This window comes from Balaenoptera ricei, chromosome 14 (assembly GCF_028023285.1).
Source record: "Balaenoptera ricei isolate mBalRic1 chromosome 14, mBalRic1.hap2, whole genome shotgun sequence".
Classification (NCBI taxonomy): Eukaryota; Metazoa; Chordata; class Mammalia; order Artiodactyla; family Balaenopteridae; genus Balaenoptera; species Balaenoptera ricei.
Window position 1 is genome coordinate 10,075,893 of NC_082652.1, and position 20,659 is coordinate 10,096,551.

At 42.8% G+C, this 20,659-nt stretch overlaps 1 protein-coding gene across 1 annotated transcript in view; it reads left to right on the forward strand.

The window, feature by feature from the left end:
- The window catches only part of CIT (citron rho-interacting serine/threonine kinase), a 168,435-nt gene that overhangs the window by 22,306 nt on the left and 125,470 nt on the right, over positions 1 to 20,659 (forward strand). Inside the window, exons 6-8 of the mRNA XM_059895171.1 lie at positions 11,733 to 11,875; positions 13,091 to 13,184; positions 19,190 to 19,393. Coding sequence (XP_059751154.1) covers positions 11,733 to 11,875; positions 13,091 to 13,184; positions 19,190 to 19,393 — 441 coding nt within the window. The remainder of the gene's footprint in view (positions 1 to 11,732; positions 11,876 to 13,090; positions 13,185 to 19,189; positions 19,394 to 20,659) is intronic.

Genomic DNA, 20,659 nt, shown 5'->3' on the forward strand with positions numbered 1-20,659 from the left:
TGGAATAAACAGTTTATTTGCCTTGGACCCTGGCCTTACCCAGCCTTCTGAGCAAGGACATTCTCACACAGATGCACTGGGAGACCGGCCTTGCGCTGACCGAGTGCTCCTTCAGAATCAACAACACAACTGTGGTCTCTATGTCCTGAAACTTCCTTTCCTTGAATATTGTCTTGGAAGCTTTCCTTCCTTGACACCTGGGGCTTGGAGCCCTGACCTTTACCAATGACCTTGGTGTGTTTCTAGGCTCACTGGTGTTCTAGGACATTTGCTGCATACATATTTGTCTTGTGCTCTCTGTGTCTTGCAGAGCACCTTGTATTTGGGTGTATTAACAGATTTATTCATTAGCCTTCAGAAAAGCAATTCCCTTGACACAGCAGGCTCTTTGTTTGTTTGTTGTTGTTTTGGACATTTTAACTAGAGCTCTGCAAATGGTATAGAACACCAGCGTGTGAGCATAATGTTAGTTTTTGAGGCCACACAGCACACAGGCCATCCTGGAGCTAGGAAAGGCTCTGGTTTTTGGCAGAAGTAGAGACTCCACAGTTTTCTGGTCTGCCTTTTGCTCTGCTCTGAAATCTTACCGTTCTCTTCCTCTGAGTCGAAGAGCTCAACCTTTTTGATCCAATCTCATGCAGCTTCTTGAGAATCGCTGATGAGATTCTCTGATGAGATTTGGTCCAATCTCATGCAGCTTCTTCTTCATAAAAGTAGCACTGTTGAGGTGCTTTGGGACTTCCACACCATCATGGTCAGTTTTGGCAGAGGTGATGGCAGATTCTGAGTGTCCTACGTAAAGGAACTCAGATGCGTGAGGGCTAGCGGTCCAGTCCCCAGTGGCAAGCTCCTGCTCAGTTACTGCAGGGAAGCCACCCTCTGCTTGTCTCCGGGGTGGCCAGTGAGGATCATCAGTGGGGCCCTAGGAGCAACACTCGTAGTTTTTTTCATGTTGATTGTAGTTGGTTTTTTTCCCCCGCTGCTCAACAGTTTTCAAAGCATATCTCTAGGAGGGTGATATTTGGGCATTTTGAGAATTTTAAACTCTTCGGTGTCACCCTTTTTATCCATACCAGTTGGCCTTGTCACAGTGGTAAGGACCATCTCTTTCTTTTTCTTAATTGTGGATTTGACTGCTGTGGACTTCTGCTTGGATATAACTTTTCTGGAATACCTTGTAGATTGGGAATATCTGCCATTCCTCTGCTAGGACAGGCTTCCATCTGCAGGGGGCTTCCTGTTTTGGGTCTTTGGGCTGTGGGGCTTCCCTCTGGATCTTGACACTGGCATCGGCATCCTTAGCTTAGGATGGTCTTCTCAGTTTTTCCACCTGCCATCTTGGGAAATGGGGCTGTTCTCAAAACGAGTGTTTTCTTGCATTCTGGTTGCCTCAGCACCTTGATACCTGGCTGCAAGGAGATTTTTATACCCTTCTTAAGTAGCTCAATTGGGTATTACCAATGGGGTCTTGTAATTATTTCCTTGCCTGCATTCTCTTTTCCAGTACTTTGGAATAAAATGCTTGCTAAGGGTACTGTTTTCATATGAAAAATCCAAACTTAGCATAGGAATTAAGGTATGATGATAGATCCACCATCTCTTGTCTGCAATTCTGAAATACCCAGTACTCTGGAAAACCTCAAGTTATTTTATTACTTATTTGGCAGCAAGACCTGACTTGAGCTCTATAGCAAAACCTGACCCGAACTCTTATTCATTCCCTTTAGTGTGACTGTTCATCCATTTTGCTGCAAGTTATGAATATGTTTGATTACAGGGTGATATCCCAGGGTGTTGCATAATACAAAGCATGTGCAACATTGTGCCCTCCTAAAATCTGAACATTTCTGAATCTGGAGACACATTCTGCCTGTGGCAAGATAAGGGCACTGTACGTCTGTATTTGCGTTGTAACGTACTGAAATTCCACTGTGCCTCTAGATCATTGAACCTTTGAGGTTTGGGGAAACACAAATCATAGTAAACTCCCATGGCAGTTAAACATTAATTTGTAATGCAATTGTTGTTTAATTGAAGATACATTCTTTCTTTCTTTCTTTTTAATATGATTGATTTTATTTTTATTTTTGGCTGCATTGGGTCTTTGTTGCTGCGTCTGGGCTTTCTCTAGTTGCAGTGAGCGGGGGCTGCTCTTCGTTGCGGTGCGCGGGCTTCTCGTTGTGGTGGCTTCTCTTGTTGCGGAGCATGGGCTCTAGGCACGCGGGCTTCAGTAGTTGCAGCACGTGGGCTCAGTAGTTGTGGTGCACAGGTTCAGTAGTTGTGGGTCGTGGGCTCTAAGATGTAGGCTCAGTAGTTGTGGCGTATGGACTTAGTTGCTCCACAGTATGGGGGATCTTCCTGGACTAGGGATAGAACCCATGTCCCCTGCATTGGCAGGCGGATTCTTAACCACTGCACCACCAGGGAAGTCCCCAAAGATACATTTTATTTATTTATTTATTTCAAAGATACATTTAAAATCAATGACATAGCAGCACTATTTACAATAACCAGGACATGGAAGCAACCTAAATGTCCACTGACAGAGGTATGGATAAAGAAGATGCAGTACATATGTACAATGGAATATTACTCAGCCATAAAAAAGAAGGAAATAATTCCACTTGCAGCAACATGGATGGACCTAGAGATTATCACACTAAGTGCAGTAAGTCAGACAGAGAAAGACAAATTCCATATGATATCACTTACATGTGGAATCTAAAAAAATGGTACAAATGAACTTATTTAGAAAACAGAAATAGACTCACAAACTTAGGAAACAAAGTTATGGTTACCAAAGGGGAAAGGGGAGGAGGGATAAATTGGGAATTTAGAATTAACAGATACACAATACTATGTATAAAATAGATAAACAACAAGGACCTATTGTATAGCACAGGGAACTATATTCAGAATCTTGTAATAACCTATAATGGAAAATAATCTGAAAAAGAATATATATATATATATATATATATATATATATATATATATATATATATATATATATATATATATGTATGTATATGAACTGAATCACCCCGTTGTACACCCGAATCATTGTAAATCAACTATACTTCAATTAAAAATAAATAAAAAATTTAAAAATCAATGAAAGAAATAGGATTCCACTTCCTGTGTATTTCTCGATGCGATCTCTTCTCTCCAGTGCTGTTTTTACTGTGGGAGTGCAGGCTGCCGTCTTCCTTTGCCCGCATTCCTGCGACAGCCTCCTAAGTGTTCCTCCTGCCATCTGTCCTGCTCTTCCCCTAGGTCTCCTCCACACTGCAGCCAAGCCATGGCGCTGTTAAAACCCTTCAAGACTCCCTGCTGCCCCCTGGGTGAAGTCCAGACTCTTCCGTGTGGTTTACAAGGCCTTTTCCTCAGCCGCCTCCAGCCTCAACGCTCACGTCTCTCTCCTTTCACTTTACGTTCACCCTGAGCTTCCTTTGGTTCTTTGAACTTGCCTCTGACCTTTCTCCGCACGCTCCCCTCTTCCCACGTTTACCTGGCTGACCCTCATTTCTCCTTCTGGGCGTGGGACAGATGTGACTTCCTCCAGAAACCCTTCCCGGCTCTTCTGCCGTGGGAGGGGCTCCCTTCTGCTCTGCGCTTAGAGCAGCCTGCACCTCCACGTCGTGAACGGGGGGCGGTTGCCTCCACCAGGCTACTCCCTCCACCAGGAGAGCGATGATTCCTCCCTTGCTTCCAGTAGAGCTTCCCCAGGTTATTGCTTAAGACATATCTGTTGGGTGAATGCATGATTAATTTCATAGAAATTCGATTTACATACAAATGTACTCAAGGTATTATGGAAATTGTATTCTGTTAATAGTGTTGAGTTTTGCTCTCCAAGTATGTAATTGAAGGCAGACCCAGTGAGATTTTTAAAATTTGGATTGCAGTGCAAGGAAATCGAACTTGGATCCTTTTGAGTTTTGATGGTTAAAAATTGCCCATACCGTAGCTGCATACCAATGAGTGTGGCTTTCCAGTTTTTGCTACAGAAAATCATAGCAAGGTCCGTCAACGTCTGGTTCCATATAACAAGGCGAGTCGTGTATTCTAGCAGGTGGCCCACGGAAGTAGTACTTTGTTGATCTGGTTCATGATGAAATCTGTTCAATTCTGTTTAACAGATGCCTTCCCCAGTGTCCTTCCATGAAGGAGCTGATCTCTACAAAGAAAACATTGTTCTGCAACTCACCACTTGTAGTATTGTTGTAGCTAAATTCTTTGTGAGATTCGTAAAGCTTCCTGGCTTTGTGCTGATATTTTTCATACGGTGGATCTTTTCAGTCTGCCCATGCTCTGAGCCTGTTACTGCCTCACGAGTCTCCTTTCCCTTCTGGGACCTTACATCAGCTTCCCTCTGTTCATTCCCAAAGTTTTTTCCCCCAGTTGCACACAGGGATGTATTAGTTAAGGTATAGCCTAAGGTCATGTAACAGAGAGACCCCCAGCAGGGTGGGGCCACCCTGTCATATGTGATGGTTCCCTCCTGTGGCTTCCTGTGCTTTAGGATGTTGTCCTTTTTGACATGCTTGAAGTTGGGCCATTTCATGTGTGTGTTGCACGTGGCTGGGAGGAGAAAAGAGCAGAAAGGCAGAGGAAGCAAATTCCTTCTGCACCGGATGATGTGGAGGTGAGACACATCACTTCCTCTCACATCTTGTTGACCAGAACTTCGTCACATGTGTACGTGTCTGTACTGTCTCGCTGCATGGCCTATATCCAGCTAAAATTCTTATTACTGTGGGAGAAGGAAAGAATGTATTGGGGGGATAAGTTAGAGTCTGGCACAGAGGTTAAAACAGCTACTTCTGTAGATAACAGATGGGGTTAGATGCCAGGCCCCCAGCTCCACCTCTGGTGGTCTTCCTTATTACATTTATCCTGACACATCTAAAACTGTTTCTAACACAACTGTGGTTCTATTTCCTGTCTTGCTTTCAACCACAGTCATGCAATTTCATGGATACTTCCCTTCCTATGTAGGAGTCATTTGGAGGTGGACTTTTTCTAGGCAGTGACCCCATGGCCTGTGTGATCACCAGTCTCTGCTGTCGTTGAGGGTGGGAGAGAGTTAACGAATAAAACTTCATTGTTTTTTGTTTTAGTGAAATACAGCAGCTTATGATCATTGTGACAGCGAGACGTGCTGTTTTGATCTCTTGGGTAAGATGATCCAGTTTTCAGGCATGTCTCAAAACTCACCAGTGTTGGCTGCTTCACAAGCCAGCTGCCCATCAGAAGGAAGCTGTTACTTAGAGTATAGGTTCTTGTTTTATTCCTGTACCTTGCTTGGTCTCTCTGGAGTCATTGGCCTTTCTGGCTTCAATTTTCTCATTGGTGAAATGAAATATTAATACGTCTTATTGACTCCAGTTCAGTTGCTGAGTGTGTCATTGCCTCAGGGTGTTCTTTGAATTATCAGTGCCTTTGAAGTATTTGTTTTTTGTGTTGGTCTTTTGAGGCATATTTCAAGTGAGTGCATTTATTTATTTATTTGTTTAAAAATATTTATTTATTTTGGCTGTGCCGGTCTTTGTTGCGGCATGCGGGATCTTCGTTGTGGCGTGTGGGCTTCTTAGTTGCGGCATGCAGACTCTTAGTTGCGGCAGGCATGCGTTCAGGATCTATTTCCCTGACCGGGGATGGAACCTGGGCCCGCTGCATTGGGAGCGTGGAGTCTTACCCATGGGACCACCAGGGAAGTCCCCCTCCAGTGAGTGCACTTAGAGTCCCACCGTTTTGGGGGCTACAGTTTTCCTACGTTGTCCCCGTTTGCCTGGCCCACCTTCAGAGTTGCTGGTCCGGTGGGCGTGGAGGTGGGGCCCAGGAATTTGCATTTCTGACCAGTTCCCGGGTGATACTGCTGCTGCTGGTCTGGAGACGCCACTTGGAGAACCATTGTCCTGTAGCCGTAGCTAATTTCTGGTTACTGCTTCTTGCTTCTGTTTCTGCAGTAATAGTGTGCACACCTGAGACCCCTTTCCTTGCCCTCTCAGGCCAACGAATGGTACCTACTCCCCCGCTGTTACTAGTCCCGGGGTGCCTCATCATCCCATGTTCATTTCCTTTAACCTCACCCACACCTTTACAAATAGCCCTTTCCTCAATTAATGTCCTCAGTTACCTAGTTTGAGTGTGCTCTTTCTTGCCAAGACTCTGGATGATTTGATGCTCAATGAGGATTTTTTTGAATAGAAGGATGACTCAGGCTGGGATTCGTATTTTCTGAAATAAAGGGCCTTCTCTCTTTTTCTCCTGGTCACCTTGCCCTTCAAACAGAATAATTTAGGGTTTGTGCCAGGGGCCACCCTGCTTGGAGTATCCATTCCCTCCTCCCCCGTGCCAAAGATCAGGAACACTGGGCAGGGCGGGTAATGATGCCAGTAACATCCTTACATTTTCATGGCACTTTCAGTCATGCTGATTGTAGTGCAGGCATTTCAAGGACATGTTTCTAAGAGGTGGCCAGCACGGTACGCCTCTGATGACACCAGTATGCGAATTGGGATAGAACGCTAAAGAGCTGTTGCATATCTACCCCGATACGCACACACATACATGCAAGCATGCGTGTGTATGTGCATGCGCGCGCACACACAACAAATACACACATTTATCCTGTGTTCCAGACACAACACAGCTGGTGGGAATTGCCATCCCAGCACTCGGGGTATAGATGCAAACACCAGCAGAGAAGCTGCCGCTTCTTCCAAACCGCACACGTGTAAGATTTGCCCTTTAATTAGCATCTGCAGCTGCTGCCCTCAGAAGGGTCTGTCTCTGTCGGCCGGACCGTCTTTGCTTTCAAGGAGCAAGTCCATTATACTCCAAGCCAGGCTGGCGGTCAGCTGCTGTGCTTTCTCTGCCGTCTGCAGGGTTGTCACGTTGTTCAGGGCTGTTACACTGTAGGGCTGTTTTCCGTCTCCTCACCTCCCTGGTCTCTGATTACCATGCCTTGGTGATCACTCTTGGGGTGGCCTGCGGGGACATCTCCCGTCCTTGCAAGGATGCAGGATCGTAGCTTCAGTGCTCATGGGACTGCTTATGTTCCAGCCCTTTGTTGGCAGTGATCTTGTCTTGATACGCAGAGTGGCTCCAGGAAGTCACTGGAAAAATGTAAGCAGCAGAAGTGAGGGGTGTATTAAAGCCAGGCTTCATACCGGGGCGCCCCTGCTGTAGAAGCGTGTCAGTTAGTTGGGGTAAGGACCCGTGATGCCTCCACAGCCTCATCAGCATCGGGTCTCAATACAGTGCCGGGTGGGGACTTCCCTGGCGGTCCAGTGGTTAGGATGGTTAGGACTCCGAGCTTCCACTGCAGGGGGCACGGGTTTCATCCCTGGTCGGGGAACTAAGATCCCACATGCCGTGCAGAGTGGACCAAAAAAAACCAAAAACAAACAAAAAAAGAAACTAATAAATGAAAACATTTAAAAAAAATAAGTTCTGGGTTGGCTGCATCAGAATCACCCCAGTAGCTCCTTAAAAACGCAGATTCCTGGACCCCACCCCTGGAGCTTGTCCATGAAGTCTGGGGTTGGTCCGTGGACGCCACGTTTTTAGCAAGCTCCTTGAATGGTTGGGATGAGGAAGAGACATACTTTATCCTTCCATACTGCTGAATTCTTTTTTTTTTTTTTTTCCAATTCTTTTTCATTCTACTAGAATTACAGTTCCACGAAGGCAGGGATTTTTGTCTATTTTAGTCCCTGCTATTTTCCTGATATCTGGAATAGTGCCTGGCACATAATAGGCACTCACATATTTATGTGGATGAATGTGTTTTACCCATTTAAAAAAAAGTGCCTCCCCAGGTGATTCTGGTGTGCAGGCAGGTTTGAGAAGCTCTGCCCTAGAGGACTTGCCAGTTTTCTTGGGTTAGGAGCCACATTTCTGGGGGGAACATTGCCTCCCTGGGCATCTCTGAATAGTAAAAATCAGGCGTGGAGTCATTTTTGGGGGCAAATCCAAATGCTGTGAATGGACGGTCTGGCACAGCCTGGGTGGTGACTTTGGTCTAATTTGTTCATCGGTTCTGCTGACCCCGGTCTTTGGTTTACAGCATGTCATCTGGTATGAAGACTTGAAAACTCTTACTTTGTGACTTGATGATGCTTTTGGAGCCTCTTTTTTTTCTTTTTTAAATGAAGTACAGTTGATTTACAATGTTGTGTTAATTTCTGCTGTACAGCCAAGTGATTCAGTTATACATATATATATATTCTTTTTTTCATATTCTTTTCCATTATGATTTATCATAAGATATTGAATGTAGTTCCCTGTGCCATACAGTAGGACCTTGTTGTTTATCCATTCTATATATAAAAGCTTACATCTGCCAAACCCAACCTCCCACTCCATCCTTCCCCCCACCCCCTCCCCCTTGGCAACTACCAGTCTGTTCTCTATGTTTGTGATTCTCTTTCTGTTGCATAGATAGGTTTATTTGTGTCACATTTTAGATTCCACGTGTAAGTGATATCATGTGGTATTTGTCTTTCTCTTTCTGACTTACTTCACTTGGTATGATAATCTCTACTTGCATCCATGTTGCTGCAAATGGCATTATTTCGTTCTTTTGTATGGCTGAGTAGGATTCCATTGCATTTATATACTACATCTTCTTTGTCCATTTATCTGTCGACAGACATTTAGCTTGTTTCCATATCTTGGCTATTGTGAATAGTGTTGCTCTGAACATAGGGGTGCATGTATCTTTTTGAATTAGAGTTTTGTCCGGGTATATGCCAAGGAGTGGGATTGCTGGATCATATGGCAGCTCTATTTTCAGTTTTCTGAGGAGCCTTCCTACTGTTTTCCATAGTGGCTGCACCAACTTACATTCCCACCAACAGTGTAGAAGGATTCCCTTTTCTGGAGCCTCTTGATTTGGTACCATTTTTGAAAGTGCAAAAGTGTTTTCTGAAAGTGTCCAAGTCCTGGTTCTTTATTATTTCTTTAGCCTCAACAGCAAGATTGATGAAACTTGGCTTGACCACACACAAGCTATCTTCCCTTGGGCTCCATTCATCCCAGGATGAGTGACTGTACCCCGGTAAGATAGTTTGGGGATGGGGTAACATCTTGGGGTAGCTAAATTTACCCAGTAAATGCCCGAACTAAATTCTCCTAATGGTGTACGATTGGAATTTGCAGTCTGGTAATCTAGAATCTTGTTGGTGGGTCAAGTTTGATTGGGTTCTTTGATAAGGAGGTTTGTCATTTAGTACATCTTTCCTGACCTCATGTTGCAGGGCACGCTGCCTAGCAGCTGTTGTCATCTTTGTTGCTGATTAATGAGCGCTTCTGAAGAAACGGAAAGTTGTCTGACCAGGAGAAAAGACTAATCTAGTTTGGGCGGGGATTTTCAGCTTAGGAATTTGGATCTTCTGAATAGGAGCAGAGAATATGTATCTTTTTGCCTTTCGAAGAGATGGCTCTGATTTTCTGAACTATTTTTCACTAGTCATTACAAATAGAATCTTCAGGAGTCACCGCTAAGTGCTAAATAGTGGTCCGTTCGTGAGCTCTTAAAAGTGGCCAGCAGCTGCTACATGTTCGATTTTCTCAGCCTTAAACTCGCAAGCCGTTCTATTTTTTTCACATCTTTAATAGAGCCCGATTAGAAAATTTATAACTGCAACATGTCGTCATAAATATGCATTGTTCTTATTATATTTTAAGACATTTTGGTTCTAAAAGCATGAGTACTTCCGTTATTATGCGCGAATTTTTTTGTGTGTGTGGATATTTAAGACCTTTTTAATGCCAATATATATTTAAAACAGACGTAAAAAATTAGCGTTCACCTGTGTACCCAGGGCCTGTGGAGACCCAGGCTGGGACACGTGGGTGAGCTGCAGGCAGCCAGGTGCCTCCTGCTGGCTCTTTGAGGACCGGGACGAGCAGCTTACGTCTGCCAAGACTTTGGGGAAAATAAAGTCTGCGTTTCAGCTGCTGCCCCTTCTCAGTGCTGCTGTTCGTGTTAGTTCAAAAATCAGTTTTTTTTTTCTAGCAATTGCAATGCAAATGGAACCTTAGATCAAATTGTCCAGTATCTGCTTGAGTATCTGCTACGTGTAAGATGCCAGGTGACAAGGGGCCCTTGGGGAGGACATGCAAGTCACTGGCCCCTCCCGGAGTCCCCGGTGTGGGGTTGACCTGGTGCTGGGCAGAGTCTTTACTGGACCAGCCTGGGGCCTCTGGGGACATGTGCAGTTGCTCCGTGTCTTACTTGACTGGAACTTTCTTCTAATTCTGGACTGAAAGCAAACAGAAGTTTGGAGGAGGATGAAGAGAATTCACATCCCAGAGTTGGCTTCTGGAATGCAGTGGTTTGAGAGATTTAGTGTTTTTTTTAAAAAGACTTTTATTTGAACCTTGCCTCTTTCCAGAAAGGGTTTGAGACAACTTAAAATAAAAGACATTTACAGTGTGGCTATGAGCCACACTTTAAAATGGGAAATCAGAGCAAAGGACAGGAGGGGTTGACACGGTTGCAAAGACGGTCAAAATGGGTCCCATCTTCTCCCAGCCAGAGCGGAGAGGATGGTGCCGTGAATTCAGGGAAAGGAGAGGACACGAACAGCAGTGGAGGATCTCGTGGGCGCCAGGCACAGCATTGCGAGGGACTCAGTCTTATCCCCATTTTACAGAGGACGAAACTGAGAGGCAGAGAGGTGAAGTCACCGGGCTGAGATTTGAAGCCTCTTGGGCAGATGAACCTCCAAGCCTCGTGTCGACTCAGTAATGTCACCCCCGGTTATCATCAGAAGGAGGAAGGATTTCAGTTTCTTGGGGTAGAAGACTTTTTTTTGCTAATCAAACATTTTCCCTGAGGCTGTACTTTATATTCTTCCAGGTTTTTTCCCTTATGTATATACTAACAAATGTAATATATGTTTTTTTAATCACAAAAGAGGAGTTTTACTGTATCCTCTTTAGGGCATCACTTTATATCATCATAGATGGTTTTCCATGGCAGAATGAATAGATCGAGTCCATTCATTTTTAATATCTGCCTCTTGTCCCATTGTTTAGATAAATCATATTTTAGCAGTCTCTTAATGACGGCTATTTGGGTGATTTCCAGGGTTTCTTTTTCCCACGTTACAAACAATGCTTCAGTGAATCTCTTTATCTGTCTATCTACAAACTATGGTAAGTTCCTGTAAAATAAATCATCGGAAGCAGAATTACTGGTTCAGAGGGTATATGTTCACACTTAAAATTTTTAACAGAGACGGTCAGGTTGCCTTCCGCACTGACTGTTTAAGGAAATGATTGTATCATGTTTATTGCCCATCTCCTATATTCTGCTGGGGGCTGAGGGAAATGCAGAAAGGATGCAAGAGAGTTTCTTGCCCTCCAGGAATTTCCATCTATGCTATGTACCTAATCCCAGGGAATGTCTGGGGTGTCGACTTGGGTGGGTGGGTGAGTGGGTGGATTTAATTCAACTTTTCAAGCTTGCCTTGCAAACATTGCACATGGCGTTTAGGATTCATCTTTCATTGTATTGATTCTCTTGGGTAACGGGTGTAATTTCCTTAGGGCAGGGACCTCGTCCTACGTGGCTTACGATATGTCTCATACATCTTCATTGCTTTGTGGAGACATTGTAATAAAACATGTCAGGCAGTATTCGAGGATCTAATTGAGAACATTCCCCCTTTTTTGGGTGTATGAAGAATTAATAACTTTGGCATTCTATACAGGTCATGGAATATCAGCCTGGAGGGGATTTGCTGTCACTTTTGAACAGATATGAGGACCAGTTAGATGAAAATATGATTCAGTTTTACCTAGCTGAACTCATTTTGGCTGTTCACAGCGTTCATCAGATGGGATATGTACATCGGTAAGTGAGGCTCTCTGGTAGTTGACTGGGGATTTGTCTGTATCACCTAAGAGTTCCTAAAATAGAGTGAATGATTTCAGCATCAAAATAATGCTTCATTGGGCTTCCCTGGTGGCGCAGTGGTTGAGAATCTGCCTGCCAATGCAGGGGGACACGGGTTCGAGCCCTGGTCTGGGAAGATCCCACATGCCACGGAGCAGCTGGGCCCGTGAGCCACAATTACTGAGCCTGCACGTCTGGAGCCTGTGCTCCGCAACAAGAGAGGCCGCGACAGTGAGAGGCCCGCGCACCGCGATGAAGAGTGACCCCCGCTTGCCACAACTAGAGAAAGCCCTCGCACAGAAATGAAGACCCAACACAGCCAAAAATAAATAAAAAAAAAAAAAAAATAATAATAATAATAATAATGCTTCATCCAATTTTTAGCCCATCTTCACCATAATTGACTGAAAGCAAATTTTCCAAAATGGCAGATGTTTCAGCTTACCCATTCAACAGTGAAATAGATCTAAAATTGTAACATTCTCATGCTTGCTGGTAAGATCTGTCAATGTGCCTAATAAGACCGGGAACTCTTGCATGGGTTCTCTGGGTGCTGTGGTAGGAAAACTGAATTTGATTTGCGCAAGGAAGCAGCGTACCCCGGAGGAACAGAAGACCGTGTAGTTGTACTTCTGACCTTGCCTGTTAGTAATTGACAAAGGTGTGCCCCCGCATCCTCAGCTGAAAAGTGTTTCTTTACATCTTCTCTCAGCTAGTGTTTTACGAGCATCTGAGAATGTTGTGCGAATGGAATGATGGTTAGACCAGGAACCGCAAAATCCTGAATAGTGTCTCAGTTTTTCCATTGACTAGCCACATGGCCTTGGGCACATCCCCTAGCTTTTTGTGGCCTTAGTTCTCCTGAGGTAAAATGTGTGTCTCGAGGAGAAATAATCCATCTAATAACATTTATTTTGTTCCCTTTCCTTCTCTGCTTCCCTTCTCCTTCCTCCCTCTCTTTCTCCCCTCCCTCCCTTCTATTCTTTCTCTCTCATTCTTTTACTTACATTTGTTTTGCAAAATGCTTATTATGTATGTCCATCAGTAGGGAGGTCTGTATGGCAAAACCACAGACACTAAGATCCTTGGCTGAATCAAGATCCTAGGTTAGCAGTTGCTTGATGATTGGCATGGAGAAGACAACACTAATTTGTGGCCTTGATTTTCTTACAGAGACATCAAGCCCGAGAACATCCTCATTGACCGAATGGGACACATCAAGCTGGTGGATTTTGGATCAGCTGCTAAAATGAACTCAAATAAGATGGTAACAAAATGGAATAAGATAACTTAATAGAGCTTATCCTACAAAGTGTTCTGAGGTCCTCATAAGTTTGGAAAACATGGGATAAAGTTAGGCGACATTCTGGAGCCTTCATCTCTCAGTGTGTGAAATGATTTCTCTGCAGGGTGGGTGGGGATGGGGACACAGAGCGATTTTCCAGACTTACTTGATCTGGTACCCTTTTATGTAAAATACCTGTTAATACCCTACAAAACATTTTTAGGAACATTCTTATAGTTTGGATTAAAAGATGGGAAAATGCTTATTTTGTTTTTCCCTTCTTTTTCCTTGCTTGTTAATAGATTGTCTTCTATTACATTTTCTTTTTCACTTTAAATATTTTGATGAAATGTAACCTTATTTATCTCAAATCCTCTATTTCCTATGCAATGAAATTGAAAGTAATCACCAAAGAATTTGAACCAAGCATTAAGCATTAAGAACCAAGTACTCAAAATGTCGATTCTAAATCCTGGACCTTTGGTAAAAATTAAGCTGTATTCCACATGCCAATAATTATTAAGCTGTATTCCATGTGCTAATAGGAAGGCAAGAGGGTAGCTATTGAGGTCAAGAGTGAGAATACTTTAGGGAAAAAGATGACAAAGTAAAAGAAAATTAGAATTTAGAAACCTAATAAAGTTGGTGCATACTAAAATGTAAATTTTCAGGTCAACTATGCAAAAAATGGTAAGTCTAAGAAAAAATTGACTTAGATTTTAAGACTAACTTCCCAACTGAATCACTTGGTGATCTGGACAAATCCTTAGAAACTTGGGCTTTTATTCTTCCTCTGGAAAATACTGGTTCTAGTTAAAATGCAGAAATTAAGAGGTGAGGGGTGGCTGCTCTTCAGAATGCCTCTTGGGTCTCAGAGTTTAGTCCTTACGAAGGGCAATATATAAAATTTCCTTTTTTTCCCTCAAGTTCCGTGGAGGAAAGGTGGGTATTATTATGTTGATGCGAGGAAAAGGATCCGGGTTGTGTTTAACTCTTTGCATTCCAGGGTTTGGCCTCCCTGTTCTGCAGATCTGAGGCCCACTTGACATAACTTCCTTCAGGTTCAGGCTCTTGGAAAAACAGGCTCCTTACCTTGTCTGAGGTCAGGGTTTTTCCACCTTAGCACTGGTTGTTTTTTATCCGCCCCCCTCAGATTATGTGCTTATAATCTATTCCACTTGATCATTACATTAATAATTAGATTAGAATATCAAAGAATTTTATGTTTTAAAAATTATGTACAATTCAGAAACAGGCATGAGGGCTTCCCTGGTGATGCAGTGGTTAAGAATCCGCCTGCCGGTGCAGGGGACACGGTTTCGAGCCCTGGTCTGGGAAGATCCCACGTGCCGTGGAGCAACTAAGCCCGTGCGCCACAACTACTGAGCCTGCGCTCTAGAGCCCGCAAGCCACAACTACTGAAGCCCGCGCGCCTAGAGCGCGTGCTCCACAACAAGAGAAGCCACTGCGTTGAGAAACCCGCACACCACAACCAAGAGTAGCCCCCGCTCGCCGCAGCTAGAGAAAGCCCACGCGCAACAACGAGGACCCAATGCAGACAAAAAAAAAAAACAGGCATGAAAACTTAGGTATTGAATTTAGTGGAATAAAGTACAGAAAAAAAGTTAAATCATGCAAAGTTTTATCATCTGGGATTCAAAAACCTATACCTTGCATTAATGACCTTAATAAAATCAGGCATCTAGAAATAAAATGAAGCATAGATATGTAGTCGGTACCTCTGACATTTTGGTCTAGCGAATTCTTTGTTGGGGGGCTGCTGTCCTGTGTATTGTAGGATGTTTAGCTGCATCCCTGGTCTCTACCCACTGGATGCCAGTGGCACCCTCCCCTCCAGTTGTGACAACCAAAATGTCTCCAGACATTGCCCAGTGTTCCCTGGGGGACCGAATCACCCCTGGTGGAGAACCTCTGCCGTGGACTGAGAAGCATCAGAAAGCTTATCAATTCGAGCTGGCACTATGTGTTTGCGATAAGAAAACCTACTCAGAAAACTCCATTACGATCCAGAGTCACTGCTTGGTAAAGAAATGGGAATAAAGAGTAAGGTCCGATCTCTGCATCTGGAATCGCTCTCTTCAGAGCCCTTGGTGGAGAGACAGGACTCCTCTTCATTTCAAATTTCTATTTTTCAGTGCTGCAAACTGCCCTTTCCAATTCTGCGAGCGGTAGCAACATTCCCTTCAGGCGGGGAGCCTCCGGAGGCACTCAGGTTTATTTGCCGCTCGATGGTCAAGGAGATAATGGCCCTCAGTCCTACACACTTGAGAATGCTGTAGCTCCTCTCCTCTTAGAGAATGGCCTCCCCAGAACTTTATGCTCTTAGGGCCAGAATATGACAAGCAGATGAGAAGGAATTTTTAGCATTGCTTTAAGTGCAAAGGCCCTTTTGTTATAAAAGATCAACAATTTGCAATCTAGATCAAGTATGGATATAGAATTATACTTTTTTTCTGTATTTTTGATCAACGATGGTGGGTGAAACGTGTTTCCTTTAAATAGAATGTTTTATAGGTCTAAAGTAGGTTTTAAAAGGTTTTTTTTGGTACTCAAAATATACTGTGTAAAATATAGTTCACACTTGCTGAAATTGTTGTATGTTACCTGAAATCCATTCATCCTTTTCCCTACCACCTGCCACATATGGTCATTGTATTTTGGATATTCGTGAATCTTAGATCTGTTGAGTTTCCCATCTTCCATTGTCTTTATTTAAGCTTTTTAGCCAGAATGTTGCTTGGGAGTATTTTCATTATGTTCCTCCAGGTGGACCATACTGCCTGGAAGTTTGGGTATTGAGCAGAGATGTCACCCACTTCACCTTATTAGAATCTCAGAGAATGGCAAACAGCTAACTGTTCCAATCTGTCTCACTCAGCTCTTGTGAAAACAGTTGTAAGGAGATTATAAATAAAGAGCATTATATAGCATGTTAAGTGATAATCACTACCATTTAGCAGTTGGAAACCCATAGGAGGTAGCCCTTTTTGAGATTTATGGAGGAGTGAAAAGATTTTATTACTTTTCCACGAGAGGAACAACATAGCGAGAATATTTTTCCCCGCTGCTTCTGCAGGTGTATGTTTATGCCCTGGGCAGCTAGAGAAGTAAAGTTAGGTTGAAACAGTTTTACGTATAAGCATTTTTACAGGAAGGGGATTGGGAGGAGGAAGACTGGTTTTCTTACCTTCTTCTCCGTCTGCTTTCTGCTTGTAAAAGAATCTGCTAGATTTTGTAAAAGAATCTGCTGGGTTAATCCCCTCCTTCCCTCCTTTTCTTTTCAACCCTCTGTCTCTACAAAACGTGACAGACTCTTCTGTCTCCTAGTCATTTTGTTGTTGTCTCCTCCTGAACTGGTATATTTTCTTCCCTGTCAATACAGGGAAAATTAAAGTTCAGTAAAACTGGGGCCTTGTCAGATGGTTGTACTGCAGGCAGGCTGCGCTCCTAGTACACGGTCCCACTTTTAATATCTCACCCAGATTAGCTGGCTGTGAATTGCCACCAGAGGAGAGTGAGAGGATCTTGCAAAATCCTTATCAAGATATGTCAGATTACATGTTGAACAGGCTTAATGTACTTGGAGGTCAGTAGCTAATGGAAACTTAGTAGCCATTAATTTTCATTAAAAGTCTTTGTTAATTGATATTACTGTGGTAGGAGAGGTACAGAAAGCAAGCTAGGGAATTTTTTTTTAATTTTGGAAATTTACAAAATTGTTAGACATAAATGTGTATAATCACATACCTGTTATGGGGCAAAAACAGTTGTGGAGTTATCCGACTCTTTGGTAAGTCTAACCATTAGTTTGAAAATGAGGCATTGACAGTAAGTCTAACTATTAGTTTGAAAATGAGGCATGCTGATAAACATGACCCAGTCAACTTCCTTTCAACTCTTTAGTTGTGAATAAGTGACCAAGCCCTGGGAGCTGCCATCTCCTAAGGATATTCAGGAGAACTGAATATCCCCAAACAATCTAGTGTGATGATAAAATAAAATCTAATACATAGAAATGATGAATATTTGAGGATTGTGTATTAATGGTTCTGCAAAATAATTAGGCATAAAGGGTAAGCATTTACTCAACAATAGAGTGGCATTACCAATACCTAGTCAAACCAAGATGTTACAGTTTTCCTTCTCTTGTTTTGATATTTTAAAGATATTGTAAAACAACTATACCCCAATTAAAAAAAGAAAAGATATTTATTTCTAGTTGTCAGCATTCAGGATTTCCCCCCCCCCCCAAAAAAATCTTGTAATTTAATCTCAGTTTTGTGCTGAGCTCATTAACACACCCACATTAAAAGACAGAAGTCTTGGCTCAGGCTTCCCAACATCAAGGCCTCCCCTTGACCTAAGCTACACTCAGTTCCTCAAGCTTAAGGTGTCCTGTCTTAGACCAAATATTTTCTCCTTTCTCCTCACTTTAGTCCCTCAGCACAGGCCTGTGGGTTTCTTGGGTGACGTGACCATCTGACTTTCCCAGGCATGTGTTCGCAGTGGAAGTCCTATTGCTCAAAGTGATGGCTGACTGGTGTCAAGAATAACAGTATCGCACTGCTTTCTGGGTTTAGGGTTTGACAAAAGCCTGTGATGGGCCTGAGGGAAGGGGTGAAAAGAGAGGGAGTAGGGACAATCAGTTTGTTTCCTATAACAATGGGTCTTTGAGGCAGAGGAACAGACCAGGTTAAAGTTTCGGGCTGGAAGAGCTTGGGTCTTCATCACTGGGGAAGGGAGACCTCTTAGCATCTTCTCTAAACATTGACTTTCCTCTCAATCTCCATTCAAATCAAATCAAAGCAAATCAAAACAAAGCAAATTGACTTTCTTGATATAAAGCCCAGCCTTAAAGGTATGTGGCCATACCTATAAAATCTCTCAGCTCACTCAGGGGCAATTAACACCCTTTAATGGGGAGAGAGTTCTTTTGCACCATGCAGCAGCTGCTGTGAGAGAAGCCTTTTTAGATGTAGGGTTATTGGACAACTGGTCAACCCAATATGTGACTAACATCAGGCCCTCTCCGTTCTGATGGGGAATAAGGTTAGAGAGGTGATCCTTAGACTTCAAATTTCATGATTCAATAAAACTTCAAGACAATTTTGAAGACCAAAAGTTTGCCAGCTTACTAGGTTGCCTAGGAAGGAGTGGGGGTGAGGGGCAGAAAACATACCCTTTTCATCTGCATCATTTCAAGAAACAAAGGATGTTTAAACACTAAACCAGTCAGAAGGACAAATTCTCAAATAAGGACAGTTCTTTAAATGGAATAGATTAGCTTTATAAAAAGACCTCCTACATCGTCCTGATATTTCTTTGTCAAGGTCAGGTGCTTCAGTACCATAGGATTGGAGGGCTCTGTGTCTCTGAACAGTGGGGAGGGAACCACAGAAATGGGAGTTGGGGGTGAGGAAAATGAACTCATTAACATTTGACCTGTGGTGGAAATTATTTATCATTTATTTATCACCCCAGCGGGTGGGCCGAATAGGAATGTTGACTCCAAATATTTAAACTTGAGATATAACACATGCTTGCAATATTGTGTTGCCAGTTTTTCAATAATGAGTAGATTGATCTTTTAGATTCCTCTTTACATGTTGTTATCGTTTTACTGTTTTCATAAATAAGAGAAGTTCTGTCATATCAGTAAGATGTATCAGGAACGACATCTTCCTTTCCAGGTATATACCCAACTCTCATTTGTGTAACTAAACAGTATATATCATCAACAACCCTGGGCCCTTTGCCTTTGGATTATATTATGTGCTTTTTTTTTTTTTTTTTAACGTTAGTGAATCATTTGCTTTTCCTGTTGCTGTGCCACTTGACAGAAAATTCAAGTGCCTGGGAGAATAGTAATCAGTGGCAAATCAGCTTATGTCTGAATTGCGGCTGTTGGCAATCCATTTGAGGATAATTGAAAATTTGCTGTGTTCATTTTATTTATGGGTTTCCAGGTGAATGCCAAACTCCCAGTTGGGACCCCAGATTACATGGCCCCTGAAGTGTTGACCGTCATGAATGGGGACGGAAAAGGTGCCTATGGCCTAGACTGTGATTGGTGGTCGGTGGGAGTTATTGCTTATGAGATGGTTTATGGAAGGTCCCCATTCACTGAGGGAACCTCAGCCAGAACCTTCAGTAACATCATGAATTTCCAGGTAAAGAGCCATTATTAGATTTTGAAGTAATATTGAGAAATGTTTAAAATTGTGCGAATGAACGTTTATAATGTAAACCAGCAGTTCTGGATAACAACAACAGCAACTACTTTATATAGAGCTTTACGCCAAAAGCGGTTCTAAATGCTCTATTAATTGTATTATATTGACTCTCAGCTGCCAGTATTTGTAAGCTTATGCCATCATTTTATGTACCATTAAAAAGGAAAAACTGCTGCCCATTAATCTAGGATATTTCATTGATTTCAGTGTTGTTAAATGTGAATAAAATGGGAGTCTTAGAATTTGTGAAATATAGTTCATTAACTTGGCTAATCCTCAAACAATCCTGTGAGGTAGATGATATTATTATTTTCATTTTACAGATGAGGAAGCCAAAGCACAGAGTGGTGAAGTAACTTGCCCAAAACAGCACAGGCAGTCTGGCTTTGAAATCCATGTTCTTATATGCTATACTGCTTCTTAGTACTGCTGTCTGTCAAGTATGGTAGTAAAAGTCAAAGACATGGATTAGAAATACAGTAATAGATACATAAAGTAGAATTAAACCTATTTTCTAATAACTGTATTTGTCACTATAGTAAGCCCATTTCTTAAGGATATGATGAATATCTATGTTTTAGTTTCAACCAGTAGGAAAAAGAGAATTTATTTCACAGGTTTTTATATATCATCCAATTTCTTCCTGGGATGCTTAATGCATATTTTTCTACATATAATACACTTTTTGTATGCTTAATACATACATACATTATTTGTTATTCCTGAGTCTACTCCTGAGTTAAAGTTTCCCCTGAGATGATGCTTGGGGCTCATTTGTTTCCTTCATTTCCATCCATTCATTCAGTAACGAGTGAATTGCAGTAGGCACTGTTCGGTGTTAGGTACCAGGTTTGCAGTGATGGGCAAGAAGGAGAAAGGCCCTCTCGGCCTTTCTCCATCATCACACAGAAATCAAAATACACTGTGTACGTGCAAAAGCAGAACACGGGGAGCACGCAGGAGGGAGTGAGTGATAGGGTGGGAGAGGGAGGCCAGGAGGTAGGCAGGGAAGAGGGGCTGAGGTTGGGGAGGGCCTTCTGGGCAGAGAGGACAGAGTGATTTGTTCAGACAGCTTTAAATAGCTCATTATTGTTGGATGGCAAACAGCGAGGTGGGGAGTGTAGCTAGATGAGATGGGAGAGGGTACAGGGATCAAGTTATGAAAGGTATTGAACCCTTGCAAGGGAGCTAGGCCTATTGATA